Source organism: Schistocerca gregaria, chromosome 5 (genome assembly GCF_023897955.1).
Source record: "Schistocerca gregaria isolate iqSchGreg1 chromosome 5, iqSchGreg1.2, whole genome shotgun sequence".
Lineage (NCBI taxonomy): Eukaryota > Metazoa > Arthropoda > Insecta > Orthoptera > Acrididae > Schistocerca > Schistocerca gregaria.
In genome coordinates this window covers 568542349-568559770 of record NC_064924.1, presented here as the reverse complement: position 1 = coordinate 568559770, position 17422 = coordinate 568542349, and the positions used below count along the sequence as shown (strand labels likewise).

Below are 17422 nucleotides of genomic sequence, written 5' to 3'. Positions count from 1 at the left end.
GTTTTGGACCTTAGAACTAAACAAAGGAAGCAAGAGCCAAATCTTCTACTATCAAGCTCCAAAACACATGTTGGCACAACTCCTCGATTTTTTTTTGTGGCACACAGAGGATGTCAAAATTCAGCTGTTGCATGGTTTTAGCAATGTAAACAAGTTTACATTTCAGAATTAACTAACTACATCTTTTCAGCCTCGGAGGATGTCTCTAGTACCATGAGATGAAAATTAGGAACAAAAAGATGCCTTGGACAAGGGATGCACAGACCGTGTCCCGTGAACCACATGCAGCCTACATTTGATCTGAGGGCAACCTGCCCCTCACTTTTTTTCCCCCTCTGCCCACCTCCAGAAAGGAAGAGAGTGTGTCAGTAGAACTTAGTTCTTCTGTGCACAGAGTATCTCACATTGGCAGGAGGGGATCCCAGTCTGGAACAATAATGTGTCTTGCAGCACATTATTTTTGAACTAGCAGACCTTAAGTAATCATAGTGGGGGTTTTGTGGCCTGCGGTACTAGCAAGTCTACCTCTGCCTTAGGCCATACCCTAACACACATAAAATCAATGCCACCAAGTATATAAACACTGGCTGTGCAAGCCTGTGCTGTTACTGTAACTTTTGGTAGTGCATACTCTTGTGAATATGTCTGGTACCCACTTGTGCTACTGGATGCTCACCTAGAACAAAATACTGTAAAGGGTGCATCAAAAAGAACCACTTGATTTAAAAAAATCCTAACTATTATGTTAAACAATGGAAAATCCACAATGGAATTTAACAATATTATGAAAAGGAGAGTTGCTACTCACCATATAGCAGAGATGCTGAGTTACAGATAGGCTCAGTAAAAGCTTCCGCCCAGTAAGGCCTTCGTCAGAATTAGATGACAGACAAACACATATACACTCACACAAACGTAATGCACACACGTAAGTGCAGTCTTGGGCAACTGAGGCCACACTGTGAGCAGCAGGACCAGTGCATTATGGGAATGGTAACTGGACTGTGGTAAGGAGGAGGCTGAGCTGCGGAGAGTGGGGGGGGATAGTAGAGTAGGGACAACGGACAGTAATGTGCTGCTGGGGGGGCGCGCGCAGGGACGAGGTGGAAAGAGGGTAGGGCAGCTATGTGCAGTTGGGAGGATAGACGAAGGACAGAGGGGAGGTTGGGAGGGGGAGGGGGATGCAGGAAAGGACAGAAGTAAAAAAGACTGGGTGCAATGGTGGAATGAGGGCTGTGTAGTGCTGGAATGGGAACAGAGAAGGGGCTGGATGGGAGAGGACAGTGACAAAGGTTGAGGCCAGGAGAGTTATGGGGATGTAACTCTTTCTATAATTTATCAGAATATTTGGATCCAGGGATGTAAATTCATGTCAGTGTTAATGTCCATATTAAACGTAACTGTTTTTCTAGTCCCAGCTAATGTTCATAAAATTCATAATATAAAAATATAAAATTATTAGTGTTAACAGATAAATGTTAGGTGTGAGTTGTCGATGCATGTTATAGAAGTAGACTGCAATGGCTGCTAGTGCCTGTTAATGTACAGCTTGACTCCTGCCACATTCCTGAAGGCTTTCTTCATGATGGGGTGTACAGAACTTGTGTGAATGATTGTAGCATCACGACTTCCTCAAGTACCTTACACACAACACAAATCAACTGTCAGAGGTAGTGTAGTGTAACAGAAACCAAACAGGATATCGCTATTGTTCGATTGAGAATGGGCCAACAGCAATTGTGTGAGTGCCAGAGCCCATGTTGATCTTCATACCACAACAGCCAACTTCTGTTTTGCAGGCCTACACATTTTTAACATAGGAAATGGAAGAGCCACCACCTGTATAGGTGTCATCACTGTCACCTGCCAGAGGTGCTACATCACCAGTAAACAATGCATAAAAGCCACTGTCACCAAGCTCAACTAGTCTGCCAGTGCCCTAATACTCATCAGAAGAATGCATGCTTCCCTGCTGGTGAAGAAGGAACAATATTGGGCAAACTTCTACTTCTTCAACAGCAGGGGAAGCAGGTCCACAATGTACTGTTCCCCTGCAGGCTATTCAATAGCTTTTGAGTCACAGAGACGAAATTGTGAGGAAGACTAGCAGTGAGTGACAACAACCTGTGGCTTGTGAAGCCACTCAATTGCAGATCTGATGTATTTATAAAAGGATTTGTATCAATATTTAACAGCAGCATTCCTAATAAATCAATAAAGTGTGTGATTTATTCAGCTCATTACATATAATTTTCAAATGATTTTATTTGTTGCACAGGAAAGACGCCACGATTTACAATTAAAACACTTTTACGACAAATATGAAAAAACATTTTTTATACATTACTGTGATACAGCTACACAGTACTCACTATAATTTCAGGTATATACACTGATGAGCCAAAACATTATGACCACCCACTTACTGAAGTGTCAGTCCACCTTTTGAATGCAGCACAGCAGTGATTCTGTGTGACATGGATTCGACAAATCTGGAGGTTTGGTGCACCAGATGTCTACACTCAGGTTATGCAATGCTGGAATGCTCGCAGTTCTCACAAATTACAAGCCAGTGGTTTGCGTGTGCAGAGCTGATGCCAGGTAGCATTCTGTATGTGTTCCAGTGAGTTCAAATTGATTTATGATTGAGACACCATCATGTGTGCACTGTCTTCCTCCTCAAATCACTGAAACATGATTCTATCCTGTGACACAAATTGTGTCATTGCCACTGGGGAATATGTCAAACATGACGAGATGCAGTAGTTGACAGTAACATTCATGTAGTCCACAGCTATCATGGTGCCTTTAAATACTATCACAGGTCTCCCTGAAACCCAGATAAATATCCTCATTTGCGTAATACTTGCACGAATCAGCCTGAGTTGTGGTGTGGGATGTGCACATGGATGACAGCTTAACCATACCCCCAACCATAGACATGGTATAACAAGAAGTGTGATTCATTCAGCCCAGCTATATATTTTCATTGAACGGTGGTCCAGTTTCAATGACTTCGAGGCCATTGCAGTTGTAACTGGAGACATTGTTGAGTCATCAGAGGGACACTTAGGGATCATCTGCTGTGGAGGAGCCCCATGTTGAATGGTGTGCTCCAAAATGCTGTACCTGAGTAAGCATTGTAGTCCATCATCAGATCTGCCACATATCACTGCCTCCGATCTTCACATTCCATAATGAGGCATGTATATTCAAAACTTTGTTGTCTGCTCATGGTTTTACCATCCTTCAACTTCTCCCCCTAGATGCTTGTGACAGTAGTGTATGAACAGCCAAACAGCTTCATATTACCAAGATGTTCATTCACAGGTCCCAGGCCATGACAATTTGCCCTTTGTCAGTCACTTATATCAATGACAATAGTATAAAAAGGATAGTTGCTACTCCTTCATCAGAATAGACAACACACACACACACACACACACACACACACACACACACATATATATATATATGATCACAGTCTCTGGCTGCCAAGGCCAGACTGCAAGCAGCACTGCATAATGAAAGAAGCAAATTGGATGGTGGGGGCAAGGAGGATGCTGGGGTGGGGAGGAGGAGAGATAGCAGGGTGTAAGTAGGGGACTGTAAAGTGCTGTTAGTGGGAACATACAGTGATGAGATTGGGAGAGGGTAGGACTGCTAGGTGCAGTTGGGAGGTTGGACAGAGTGCGGGAAAGGGGGGCGGGGGGGGGGGGGGGCAGTAGAAGAGGAGATAAGTAAAACTTGTGGGTGCATTGGTGGAATAAATGGTTGTGTTGTGCTGGAATGAGAACAGGAAAGGGGACAGATGGGTAAAGGACAATGATCAACAAAGACTGAGGCCAGGAGGGTTACAGGAATGTAGGATATCTTGTAGGGAGAGTGGTGGGTCCCTACATTCTCCCATCACCAGCTACTCCAATCTGGCTACAAGCATCACCTATCCCATCAACGAAAAGCTACCCATGAAACCAATCTTGTGATCTACAAACTAAGCTGCAAGCACTGTAGTGCATTCTACATGAGCATAACAACCAACAAGCTGTCTGTCTGTATGAAAGGCCACCAACAAACTGTGGCCAAGAACCAGTTGGACCACCAAATTGTGGAGCACGCTGCCCACACAACATTCCTCATTTCAATGACTGCTTCACAGCCTATACTATCTGGATCCTTCCTGCAAACACAAGCTTATCTGAATTGCACAGGTGGGAACTCTTTCTGCAGTATATCTCACATTCCCATAACCCTCCTGGTCTCAATCTACATTAATCATTGTCCTTTACTCATATACCTCTTTCCCTTTTCTCATTCCAGCAATACACAGCCCTCTATTTCACCGATGCACCCACTTTATTTTTACTTCTCTCCTTTTCTGCTGCCCATTCTCCTACCCACCCTCCTTCTAACCTCCCCTGCACCTAGGCACTCTGCCCTCTCTCCACCTTATCCATGTATGCTCCCACAATCACTTAAGAGCTCCCCACCTCTACCCTGCTATCCCTCCCACTCTTCACCCCAGCCTCATCCTTACGTGAAGCAAGGTAGTGCCATGATGGCAGCACTGTTTGCAGTGATGGTCCTGCCTCTAGTGGTGAGACTAGCACCACACGCTACCAAAGTGGCTGCTGGAGTTTCAGTTGCAAACAACCTGGTATCTATGTGACTATCAGCAGATTGTTTTCATGTGTGCTCTAGAGGAAATATTGTTAGTGGACCAGAGCTGCAGCAACTGCAGTACATAACAGTATGGTTGGCAGCTGTATCGCCATGGAGTACATGGTGCCTCCCCCCCCCCCCCCCCCCCCTCTTCCCCACACCCCATACCAAGCGAAGAGATGCTGTAGCCATCCTGAAGAGGAGACTCCCTGGAGTCAGTAAGGTGGTCCCTGTGATAGATGCTCACAGTGGTGGAGGCCTCAACCCAGGGAGCAGTTGAAGGGCAGGTGGGTGGAATGTGGCTGTGACAGATAGATCTGGCCCAGATGAGAACTGGTTGTAGCAAACGTGAAGAAGAGAGACAATCATTTTCATCACCTCCAAAGTTGGAGCTGGTCATTGGAAATGGTGAGAGAGGTGCAGAGTTGTCATTGTGGAAGGCTGATCTGACCTCTGAAGGTTCAGATGGAGGTGAGGCCCAAAGTGGCCTGGGTTTATGTCAAAATTTCCAGGAGTGCACAATTGGAGGGCTAGGGAAGTCCTGCCAGTGGCCCGAATGGTGTGTCCAGATGAGAAACAGATGAGCACAGAGGGTGGACCATCAGAAAGTGTGCTGCATCTTGCAATGCTCAAATGGAAACTGTGGAAAAGCATGAGGCATGTGGCCCTTCTGGGAGGAAGTAGCGCAGGAAGTTAGGAGAAGAGTGTGATATCCATTGGAATGATGCAGAAGGGATCCGACAAGGATGGTTCATAAATAGGCGTAACCAGAGTTGGGTGGCCTGTGAGAGCCAGTCTGGAAGCATGTAGAAACTGTGTCTGATGCTGGGGGTGATAGTGTCTCCAGAGGTGATGGTGCTGTAGGAGGCAACACTTCTCACAATGGTGCTGATAGATCACTGCTCTGGAAAGGGATGGTGCAATGAAAAGGTGCCACTGGAGGAACAGAAGAGGGAAGGAAAATGGCATGACAGTATCAGGTAATTGGGAGGGACTATAGTGTGGTTGGAGCACTGAAGGCTGTGACTTATGTCGATAAGAATGAAGGACACGCAAGACCTCAAGGAGTGGTACAGAGGGACATTGCAGAATGAGTAAGGTAGCAAGAAGCAGCATGGGGGATGCTGCAGAATATATAATATGTCAAGGAATGGCATGGGGGTGCCACATAATGTGCAGGGTGTGGATGCACACTGAGAATGTGAGGAGGAGGATGAACGGAAGTCAAGGAAGACATCTTGGAAATTAGAGTGTGCACTGGAGCGTGAAAATTGATGTAATAGGCAATGAATTGGTCCTGTAAATGGACTTAGGACAGAGGAGTAAGGGCTGCACCTGGCTTAAGGGACTGAAGAATATGATAGGTATGAACACCAGAATAAGCAAGGAGAAAACTAGAAAACTGAAGAGAGACAGCAGGTGTTAGAGTGCACATGTGTGGCGAAAATCAACATAAGTTCAAAGTAGTGCATGGGTATGGAAGGCTACTCTGAAGAATGTAAAATCTGACTGTCTGAATGCAAGTCACTCTAGGCACATAATCCCTAAGCCAAATATCCTTGTAACTATTGCAGTGAGGACAAGATCCTTGGTGTTGCCAATTGTGACAAAATTTTGCAAAATTATATCCTCATTGCCTTTTTAGGGACAAGGAGAGTGCAAATGTTGATCCTCGTCATGATTATAATGGAGTGGGGTGTGATGAACATTGCCATTTTAGTGTCAGACAAAGAGGAAGCAACAGCTATACTTCTCACCATTGTAATGTTCGTGACTGAAGGGAACAATAAAATTGATGTGCCTAGGTAGCCAATAACAATGGAGTTTTATTGAGTGTGAGTTGGCACTACTGAGTTCTGTCTGGTGATTAATTACTGAAGCATTGCAACATTATAGCAGGTAATAATTGCCATTGCCTTGGAATGTCTTAGTGTGTAACCACTGGCATTACACAGGGATAGTTGGAGCTGGACAAAGTCTACAGTTATAGCATCCCGTGAGATGGTGAGCTTGGAGACGAATTGGAGATAAAGTCCCATGAAGCAGTGAGCTCCAGTGGACTCCAATGGATGATGAGCCACTAGGTGTGTCCAGTGTAGAACATGAAACACAGAATGAATTTGGTGAAAGAACTCCAATTGAAGGGCTGCAAATTATGGTACACAACTGTGTAGAGCCTGGAGCTTAGAGTATGCTTGATGGAAAGAACTCTGATTTAGGAACTGCTAGGCAGGATCAGAATAGAGCCCAGCCCCTGCAGAACACTTAGACAGCAACCTAAATACTCATCTAGCAGAAGGATACCAGTAAAAGCATGTGACTCATGGTAGCAAGATAGAACTGTGATGGCAGTGCTATTTGCAGTAATCCTCCTGCCTCTGACAGCAAGGCTGATACCGTATGGTACTGTGGCACCTACTGGAGGTTCAGTTGTAAACCACCTGGCATATTTGTGAGTTGCTGCATTTTGTTTTTGTCTGAGCTCCAGTCAAAATGTTGTTAGTGGCTCAGAGGTACAGCAAATTATGGTACACAACTGTACGGTTGATGACTGTATCGCCATGTGATACAGTACCTTACTTCTTCGTTCATTCCTTCACTCCGACGATTTATTTCTCTCTTGGTTTTCCTGTAGGTCTTTTGTCTCCTATTGTCATTTCATGAGCCTTCCTTGTACCCTCCCAACTCTCATTCTTTTAACATACCCATATCACTTAAGACACAAAGGAATTACAGACATTCGCTGTGATTTATTTATTTAGCTGTGAGCAGGCATAGATTGAAATCGAAGGGGAAAGTTGAAAATTCGTGCCACACTGGGATTCAAGCCGAGGTCTCCTGCTTACTAGACAGATGTTCTGACCACTAAGCCACCCAGACACAGTTGTCATTGCAACTGCTGGACTACTCCGCATGCCTCCCATCACAGCCAAATTCTCAACTTATCTACACATTACTAATGTATATCCCATTATCCTCATTACTTGTGGTATTTCACTGATCCCTGTACGAGTTTGAGCCTGGTGTGCATCTGCACTGAAGAGATCAGTGATTGTCTCACCTTGCTCAGTATCACAATATGTAAATGGGACATGTGTCCTTATACTTCACTTTGTAGCTAAAACTATTTGCTGCAGACCAATGGTGTCTAAGCGTGGGAGTAGCCTTAAGTCCCGCATTGAGCACTATGGTGGGTGGAAGTGGACTGTTGGGTGTGGGAAAAATTGTAATACTAAAGTAATTAAGATTCAGTATCGCCAACACAAATTGTATAGTATAACCTCAAGAAAAAAATGACAACTTTCCAACCAAATTTTTAAAGTCACTAAATCCATCCAGTATACCTCTACATGCATTGACTCTGAAAATTGGATCACCAGCAATACTATAATGAAATATTTACTCACCAAAATTATATAATGACACAAGATTGTGTGCCAAATAACTATTTCACAATATTATTGAAGCAATAATTTTAACGGGTGAACAAAAGGAAAATTGGTGTTCATACAAAGAATCCTATTGATCTCAACTCATATGCTGTTTTCTTTCAAAAGATTACAATTTCCTGCAAAATAGCTTACAGTATGACAAGCAATAAGGCTCAGGGCCAAACATTTCACAACTGTGGAGTTAGTTTGAAGGAATCCTGTTTCTCACCTGGTCAGTTGTACACTGCATTTTCATGTGTCTGACAAGCAGAAAATGTACAAGTGTATGCACCACACAACCAAACATCAAATATAGTGTATAATAATGTAGCTTAATGCAGAGATTTTGTGTGTAAGATATTTGCCTGAATAACAAAAAGAAACAAAAAAGTCTTTCACTGCAGTTTTTTCCATTATTACATTTATAAAACTACCAATAGGAAACTAAAACCCCAGTGAATTGGTTTGTTATCAGCTAGTTATATAAGGTGTCTGTTCTTTTAGACATGTTCAAAAGAACAGACACGATTTTGATCCAGTAGTCATTACGAATTAAGACACAAAGGAATTATAGGTATTGGCTGCGAGCAGGCATTGATTGAAATTTGTGGGGAAAGTTCAGCAGTCGCAATGACCAGTGTGTCCAGATGGCTGACAGGAACCATGGATTTACCTCCTCCTTTCACTAATCTCTGACTCCCACTATGCTCCCAGGTACTTGAAACTTTCCACTTTTGGTAATTTGTGCCCTCTAATACTCATATCTGTTGCTTCTATGCTCTTATTCTTCATTGTCACCATCACTTCACAATTCTTTTTGCATTAAATTCCATTCCAGACTGCACAGCACTTCCTCATACATATTTAGCTTTTCTTGTGCTTCTCTCTTTCCATTTCTCCACACCATTAAGTCATCTGCAAACATAGCTGTATTCTTATTTTAATTTCCTATTTGCACTGCCACTCCTGTCACTATATCATCCACAACAGTAGTGAAAAATAGAGGGGATAGTGCACTCCTGTGCTTCAGCCCATTTTTCTGTTCAAATCAGTCTCTCTTGTCTCCTCCTGCTTTTACACAACTTGTACTTCCTGGGTGCATTTCTTTATTCTTCTAATTTTGAGCCTTCCAATTCCCCTTTTCTGTTGGGTTTCCCACATCTTGTGACTTTTTGTACCTCCACATGCCTTCTCAATGTCCAGAACACCATTACAAGATCCTTTACATATTTGCAGTGTCTCTCTTGGAGCTGCCTTACTCTAAAAATTAGATCCACTATTGGTCTTCCTAGTATAAACCCATACTGTTCCTCTCTCAGTCCTACTACTACTACCTTCCTTACTGTCCTCTCCAGAATCTTCTCAGATATCTTGGCAGCATGGCACATCAAAGGAATTTCCCTATAATTCTGACATGGTTCCTGCAACCTTTCTTAAAAGTTGGCCCTATAATTCTCATTTTCCAGTATTCAGATATCATTTCCTTCCATACTGTTCTCAGGACTGAATAGAATCACTCCACACCAATGATTCCAGCTGCCTTCACCATCTCCAAACCTTCTTCATCCAGTCCAGGTGCTTTTTCTCCTCTCAAGGTCTTTATCACTTCCTCTACTTCTGTCTGGGTTAGGTCATGGTTCCTCATTTCCCTCTTCCACATTTGTGCTGTATTTTAGTAACTCTTCACAATATTTCTTCCACATCTCCTTGACTTCCTGTACATTCACAGATTTATTCAACAAATCTTGGTTTACCATGTTGTCTTATAACTCTCCTTTTTGTTAAACCAATTGTTTCCCACTCCTCGTCCATTCCTTATACAAAAGTCAACAATTTTCCACAGAATAAGCTATTTTCCAATTCATAAATGAGATTATACAAAAATTAAGTGGTAAAATTTGCCAATTGTTCTTTCCTGTGCCTTATCAAAAGCATTTGATTCTCCTGTCAAAAGCATTTGATTGTGTAGTTCATAGAATTCTCCTAGATATATTCAAATATTATTGCACCATAGATCTTGAGGGTAATAGATATTCCTGTTGTCTAACTAAAAGAATGCAAAGTGTTGCATAAAGAAATGCAGAGAGTTACACAATGAAACGGTTTCTTCAGAACAGGGAACAATCACTAAAGCAGTACTACAGGGATCAATTTTGGGTCAGCTCTTGTTCTTGTTGTATTTAAATGAATCACCAGGTAGCAGAAATAGTTTGTTTTGAAAACAATGCAAATATTGTAATCATGCCCAATGAAGAAACTTCATTAGTTGAAAAGTTAAATAATATGTACTGAAAATTTATAACTGGTTCCCTGCTAATAGACTGTTACTGAATTTAAATAAAACACACTACACACTACATAAGGCACGAACATGCCATTAGAAATAATGGATGGATACAAGTGAATAAAATACAGTATTCCTAAGCCTTAGGTGTTTATATTGTCATGACCCTGACACAGTTCTTAATAAATTTCCAACCTCTGCGACTTTTACGGTATGGATTATAACAGATTTTGGAGATAGAAATGGAGAGTTGACTTACTTTTCCTATTAACTACTCTCTTGTGGCATCATGTTCTGGGATAACTCACCACTGAGGAAAAGCTGTTTGTTGAACAGTAATGTGTAATTAGAACAATGTTGTGTGTCAACTCTAGAACCTCTTGTAGACAATGCTTCATAATACATTTAGTCTCACATGATATTTGTTGTCAACAATCTGGTATTGTTGTTGTGGATTTCTGTCTAAAACCTGGTTTCATGCAGCTCTTCATGCTACTTGATCCAGTACAAGCTTCTTCAACCGATATTACTAGTGCAACTAATATCCATTTGAACCTGCTTTCTGTATTCAAGCCTTTGTTGCCCTCTACAATGTTTACCCCCCTCCCTCCAATGCTTCCTTCCATTACCAAATTGACAATTTCTTGATACCTCAGGATGTATCCTATTAACTGATCCCTTCTGTTAGTCAGGTTGTACCTTAAATTATTTTTTTCCCCCAATTCAGTTCAATACTACCCATTATTTTTAGTTCTACTCATCTAATCTTCAGAATTTTCAGCATTCCTCTGTAGCATCACATTTTAATTCTCTTCTTGACTGAATTGCCCATTGTCCACATTTTCCTTCCATATAAGTCTATGGTCCTGACAAATACCTTCAGAAAGGGCTTCCTAACACTTATATTTGTACAGGGTGTCCCAGGAGAAATGGTAAATATTCATGGATATGATAGGGATGCTCACTTAAAGCAAAAAATCTTCTTATGTACATATGCCCTACCTCAAACAGTTTGCGACATAGAGCACATTTAATGTACATTTGTTTTTGGACTAGTGGCATGCATGTGCTAACTGACCCAGCCTTTTTGAGGTTTTATTCTAGTTCAACCTACCTCACTGCCATCAACATCTTTGCTTGGATTGTCTTTCTGCCATGGAACTGGGCCGTTGAATGTGTAGATGTCTATGTTGTATCGTGAGTGAATTAGTATGAGGGATTGAGCATGTATTAGAGAGCAGCATTGGCTAACTGTGTGCATGCACTGACTAAAATGCCACACATTTACACCAATGAAGATTAAGCAGATGTGGTGAATGTTATGGCTTCTGCAATAACAGTTCTACTACTGTTGGTGCTTCTCATCATGTTGAATACCTGATCATAGAGTGTTTAACAGAGTTTTCAACACAGAGTATGAGACAGGGATTCTTCCAAAGTTCCCATTTTTCATCTGAACATGTAGTTCAAAAACTTATGCAGGAACAGCAACACGTTTTTGAAATTGTGCAGCGTAGCTCTACTACCAGCACATGACAACTTTCTGCACGTATCAGTGTCCCATTATCACGTGTATGGCAAACATTACATGTGGAAAACTTGTACCTGTATCACATAACGGCATGTCCACAGTGTCCACACACTGGAAACATTGCCACATGACTTGAATTTTGTCGCTAGTTAAATGACAATCAGAATTTACTTCTGTTAATAACAATCAGTTTAATAAGTCACGGATGCAAAATACTAACGTGAATTCTTTACGGATGAATGGAAAAACTGGTAGAAGCCGACCTCGGGGAAGATCAGTTTGGATTCCGTAGAAATATTGGAACATGTGAGGCAATACTGCCCCTACGACTTATCTTAGAAGCTAGATTAAGGAAAGGCAAACCTACATTCCTAGCATTTGTAGACTTAGAGAAAGCTTTTGACAATGTTGACTGGAATACTCCCTTTCAAATTCTGAATCTGGCAGGGGTAAAATACAGGGAGTGAAAAGCTATTTACAATTTGTACAGAAACCAGATGGCAGTTATAAGAGTCGAGGGGCATGAAAGGGAAGCAGTGGTTGGGAAGGGAGTGAGACAGGGTTGTAGCCTCTCGCCGATGTTATTCAATCTGTATATTGAGCAAGCAGTGAAGGAAATAGAAGAAAAATTCGGAGTAGGTATTAAAACCCATGGAGAAGAAATAAAAACTTTGAGGTTCGCCGATGACATTGTAATTCTGTCAGAGACAGCAAAGGACTTGGAAGAGCAGTTGAACGGAATGGACAGTGTCTTGAAAGGAGGATACAAGATGAACATCAACAAAAGCAAAACGAGGATAATGGAATGTAGTCGAATTAAGTTGGGTGATGCTGATGGAATTAGATTAGGAAATGAGACACTTAAGGTAGTAAAGAAGTTTTGCTATTTAGGGAGCAAAATAACTGATGATGGTTAAAGTAGAGAGGATATAAAATGTAGACTGGCAATGCAAGGAAAGCGTTTCTGAAGAAGAGAAATTTGTTAAAATCGAGTATAGATTTAAGTGTCAGGAAGTCATTTCTCAAAGTATTTGTATGTAGCGTGGCCATGTATGGAAGTGAAACATGGACGGTAAATAGTTTGGACAAGAAGAGAATATAAGATTTTGAAATGTGGTGCTACAGAAGAATGCTGAAGGTTAGATGGGTAGATCATATAACTAATGAAGAGATATTGAATAGGATTGGGGAGAAGTTTATGGCACAACTTGACCTGAAGAAGGGATTGGTTGGTAGGATATGTTCTGAGGCATCAAGGGATCACCAATTTAGTATTGGAGGGCAGCGTGGAGGGTAAAAATCGTAGAGTGAGACCAAGAGATGAATACACTAAACAGATACAGAAGGATGTAGGTTGTAGTAGGTACTGGGAGATGAAGAAGCTTGCACAGGATAGGGTAGCATGAAGAGCTGCATCAAACCAGTCTCATGACTGAAGACCACAACAACGACTACAATATTAGTCACTGATGAAGCCAAGTTAACACAGAATTGAATCAACAACACACACAATAATCTTCGATGATCGCAGGAAAATCTGCACTCCCCTTTGGAAAGTAATGTCCAAGCTCTTTTATGGATCAGTGGTGGTTGTGGCATGATTGGTAATATGTTGATGGATCAGTCATTTTAGAAGAGCAAATGGAGTGACAGAAAATTTGTTTGAACACTTTGAGAATGTTCCTTTGGCCACACAGACTGCAATGTACTTCCAGCATGATGGTGGCCCTCCACATTTTACCAGATGTGTGAGGGAACGTCTCAACTGCTCTTATGCTGATTGCTGGATTGGCCGTTGTAGTACAATTAACTGGCCACTAAGATTGCCAGACCTTAACACCATTAGATTTTTTATATGGGGTTGGATGAAATCTAAGACATAGGGGCAAAAGGTGAACACAGTCAACTCCTATTTTACATTTTTTTGTGGTCCAGACTTAAAAAAACACAAAACTGAGAAAATGCAGAATTGAGAAAAATGTTAACCCCCTCCCCTGCTCCCAAAGATGAGCAAAAATACCTGTAATTGGCATATATGATTAAAAATTTCAATCATGTACAAGACTTTGTATCAAATCTGTCCTAGTGAAAGAAATTGAATAATTTGTGCCAATGAATTTCGTCAGTTGTTAAAAAATCACAGATACGCAACAGCAAGTAAAAAGGCATCAAAAATTGAAACTGGTATCTGTGTACAAGGTAATCGAGCTGTTTTCTGACATGCTACAACCCCAAATCATTTGTTCAAAACAGACGTTTTTGAGAGATCATCCTTTGTGCTCACCAATAAAAAAAGCAAAAAATTGATCAGCATGTTGAATTTGTGCTGTCGATCCATGGATTGCTAGGCCGAAACATCATATGTGTATTATGTCTTTGAGTTGATCTTTGTTTTTGTATACTTCCAGGACCTGAGTTCCCACCTAGCCTTCGACCTGTACATTTGTCATGTAATAAAAGTATTGATGATAAAAGAGAGAACTGTGGTCATTACCATACCACCTAGATATCGGCCTGTTGACGGAGATAGTAGTTACTGAACCCTTAAATTAAACCAAAAATATCACAGCAGCTAAGTGGTTAAACCACATGCATAAATGTGGACATCTGCTTAATAATGTGCTTTATCACCAATGAAAAGTATATTTTCAGCACTTCACAAAATGCTTTCATCTCTACCTGCATTCCCATCACTGAAGGGCCACTCTCCTCTTTCCACACATGAAGCAGGGGAGCTCATTTTATGTGTGATATTTTTCTGTAGTGGCTGCACTCTCTATTAGGTGATTATTTCAGTAGTCAGTAATGGGCGACACTTCCTTGATTATGACCGAGCATATTCTTCAGGATGCAGAGTTTGAATTTAGAAGGTTGACAGTTGATGATATTGTTGCTGAATACAGTACATTGGAAATACATATGGAATGATGAGACTGAGTTGTATGTAGCACAGGAAAAGGTGGTGGCTGGGTCCCTTCATCACATATTGGCTTAGTCTGGAGCACTTCACGTCGACTGTCTTGTTTTTCCATTATTGCTGCAGCCTAGCAGCAGTTGTATTGTAATTGCATGGTGAAGGTAAATGTTGCAAGTTGTAATGGCAACATCAATAGTGGATTACAACAGCATTTCCTCTCTCAAATCTCCCTTCTCCACAATGGCCAAAAATATGCCATTAATCCCGCCACCACCTATGGTGTGAACCATCTGTCTTTTGAGCCACTTATAACTTGTTCATTCAAATTAAATGTCAATAGGAAGAAAAAGGGGTGAAGCCAGGTGAGACACTGAGTAATCGGTGTAACCCTTAGTAGGAAGAAATGTAAAATCAGGGACTGATCTTATGGGGTTTTCACAGGGGCTATGAATTTGTTGTTGTATAGAGTTGCAAAAAACATAAAATTAGAGAATGTCAAATCGAAGTTCCACAGTATGTGAGATTAACTGCTTGGTTGCATCGTGGACACTGCTGACTTCATTAGGAAACATGCAGAGGCATTCAGACAAACAACATAACATGTTCTCCCAAGAGTGCACAAATGCTTTGAAGTTGAGTGTGGGATATTCATATTCGAACCTGATTAGAGTAGAATATGTTAAAAGTATAGATTTTTCAATTGATTCTTTGTAAAACACATATTTTAATGTTTACTAACTTTTGTACATGTGTAAAACTCACAATGTAACAAGTAATACAGACAATAAATAAACAATGTATATTAAATATGTTCTATTGTGGAAACCATTTGGAATAGGGCATATGTACATATCAAGTTTCTAAAAGAGCTCTCATTTTCCTCATTTATATATGCAAGAACAGCATTGAGTACCGAACCTCATTGGACATCATGTTTAAGGTTTCCCCAATCTGGATTTAGTATTATTCCTATGCAATCCTCTGTTTGTGTTGTTGAGATAAAAAACTCCACCCTTGGAAGTAGGCCTATGCCTTTAACATTAGTAACATTTTAGCTACCTGAAAAAATTTCATGATCCATACAATCACAGAAAATGTTGACAAGGTTAATTTTCTTGTTTAGTTATACCATAAGTGAGTTTCTGAGTCATATATTAAACAGTGGAAAATTGGGCTTGGAATAACAAAAATATGAATTAGGATGGATTGTTATTCATCAAACAGAGGTTTTGAGTAGCATACAGGCACATTTAAAAGTAGACTTCTGGATGTTATTAAGCTAGCGGACTAAGTCCTTCATCAGTTGTGGGAAAAAACTGGACCACACAAATAGTTTCTACAGCTGACAAAGGACTTTATCCAGTAGTTCAATAACATTCAACAGTCTGCTTTTAATTGTACCTGTCTCCCACACAATTCCTCCTCTATTTGGTGAGTAGCAATATATCCTGATTCATTTTATTGGGAACATAAGTTGTTTTCTTTGTAGAGTAGACTGTATGAGGCACAATTCAGCTATTGGAGAAAGTTTTTTTGTCAGAAAGATAGTTCATTATTCTGTTATAGTCTGTATTCTCAGAAATTTTTGAGAACTCAGGAAGGAAGGAGACAGATCTACAGTTTGAAAGAAAACCATCTCCACTTTTATAAGTGAACACCAAAGCCCTCAGACCCCAGTCTTTCAGGAAATACTCCTTGAGTAATTATAAAGCTACCTGTTCAGAGGAGAAGACCAGAGAGTCATGAAATAGTGCAAGTACTAAGGAGATAGGAAGCCAACAGTGCAGCATGCATAACTGTTTAAACAGAGAGGAATGTCTGGCAATGATGTTAATAGCACCATTTAGGTGTATGAAAAAGCATGTTATGGGTGTATGACAGAAAGTAGTGAGGAATGAGAGTGATGTTTTTTTTTCCATTAACAAAAATTTTTCAGCCAGACGTTTATTTTATCTGCTGTTCAGTCAAATAGAGGAAATAAGTTATGTAGTTATTGTATATGCTCATGTAGTAGCTAAAATTTAAAATGTCATTTCAGGAAGAAAGGAGTGTTCTAGACTACCAGGATTGTGCAGGAGGTCGATGTCTACGTGGAATAGATGGTGATACAATGGTTTGTATCACCAGTGTACTTACTCATTAAAATTGACCCATAATTATTTGTATTGCCCCCAATTTCTCAATTTTGGGCGAAAATGTCTCCTTATAAAATTATAATTATCTCCTATTCATAAAATAAGGAGTTATAAAGTGTTAAATGATTTACTAAAGACTTTGATTTGCAGTAGTGTTCATAGCTGCATAAACTGACTGGATTGTTCTTTTGATATTCAGTTGGTTTTTACCAAGAGTACATGGAATGTGTCACAGATTGGAAGTTTGGATAACAACTATTACCATATGAAACTTTGCAATGTGGATTACTTCTTCTTGCTCATATGCCATTCCTGAAACTAATAAGTACTGTTTCTTACTTTGTATGATTTAATTGTGGACAAGTAAGCCACCAAAAATCAAAATTACTTCAATGGTTATGTTTCCTAAAATCTTATTACTCAGATAGTATGGTTATTTATGTTTGTGTGATTCGTATGATG

At 40.6% G+C, this 17422-nt stretch overlaps 1 protein-coding gene across 2 annotated transcripts in view; it reads left to right on the top strand.

The window, feature by feature from the left end:
• The window catches only part of LOC126272650 (uncharacterized protein CG45076-like), a 105452-nt gene that overhangs the window by 15286 nt on the left and 72744 nt on the right, over positions 1-17422 (top strand). The window contains exon 3 of one of the 2 annotated variants that reach the window (XM_049975653.1): positions 16864-16938. The exons of the other annotated variant lie outside the window; for it this stretch is intronic. Coding sequence (XP_049831610.1) covers positions 16864-16938 — 75 coding nt within the window. The remainder of the gene's footprint in view (positions 1-16863; positions 16939-17422) is intronic. 2 annotated transcript variants of the gene reach the window in all.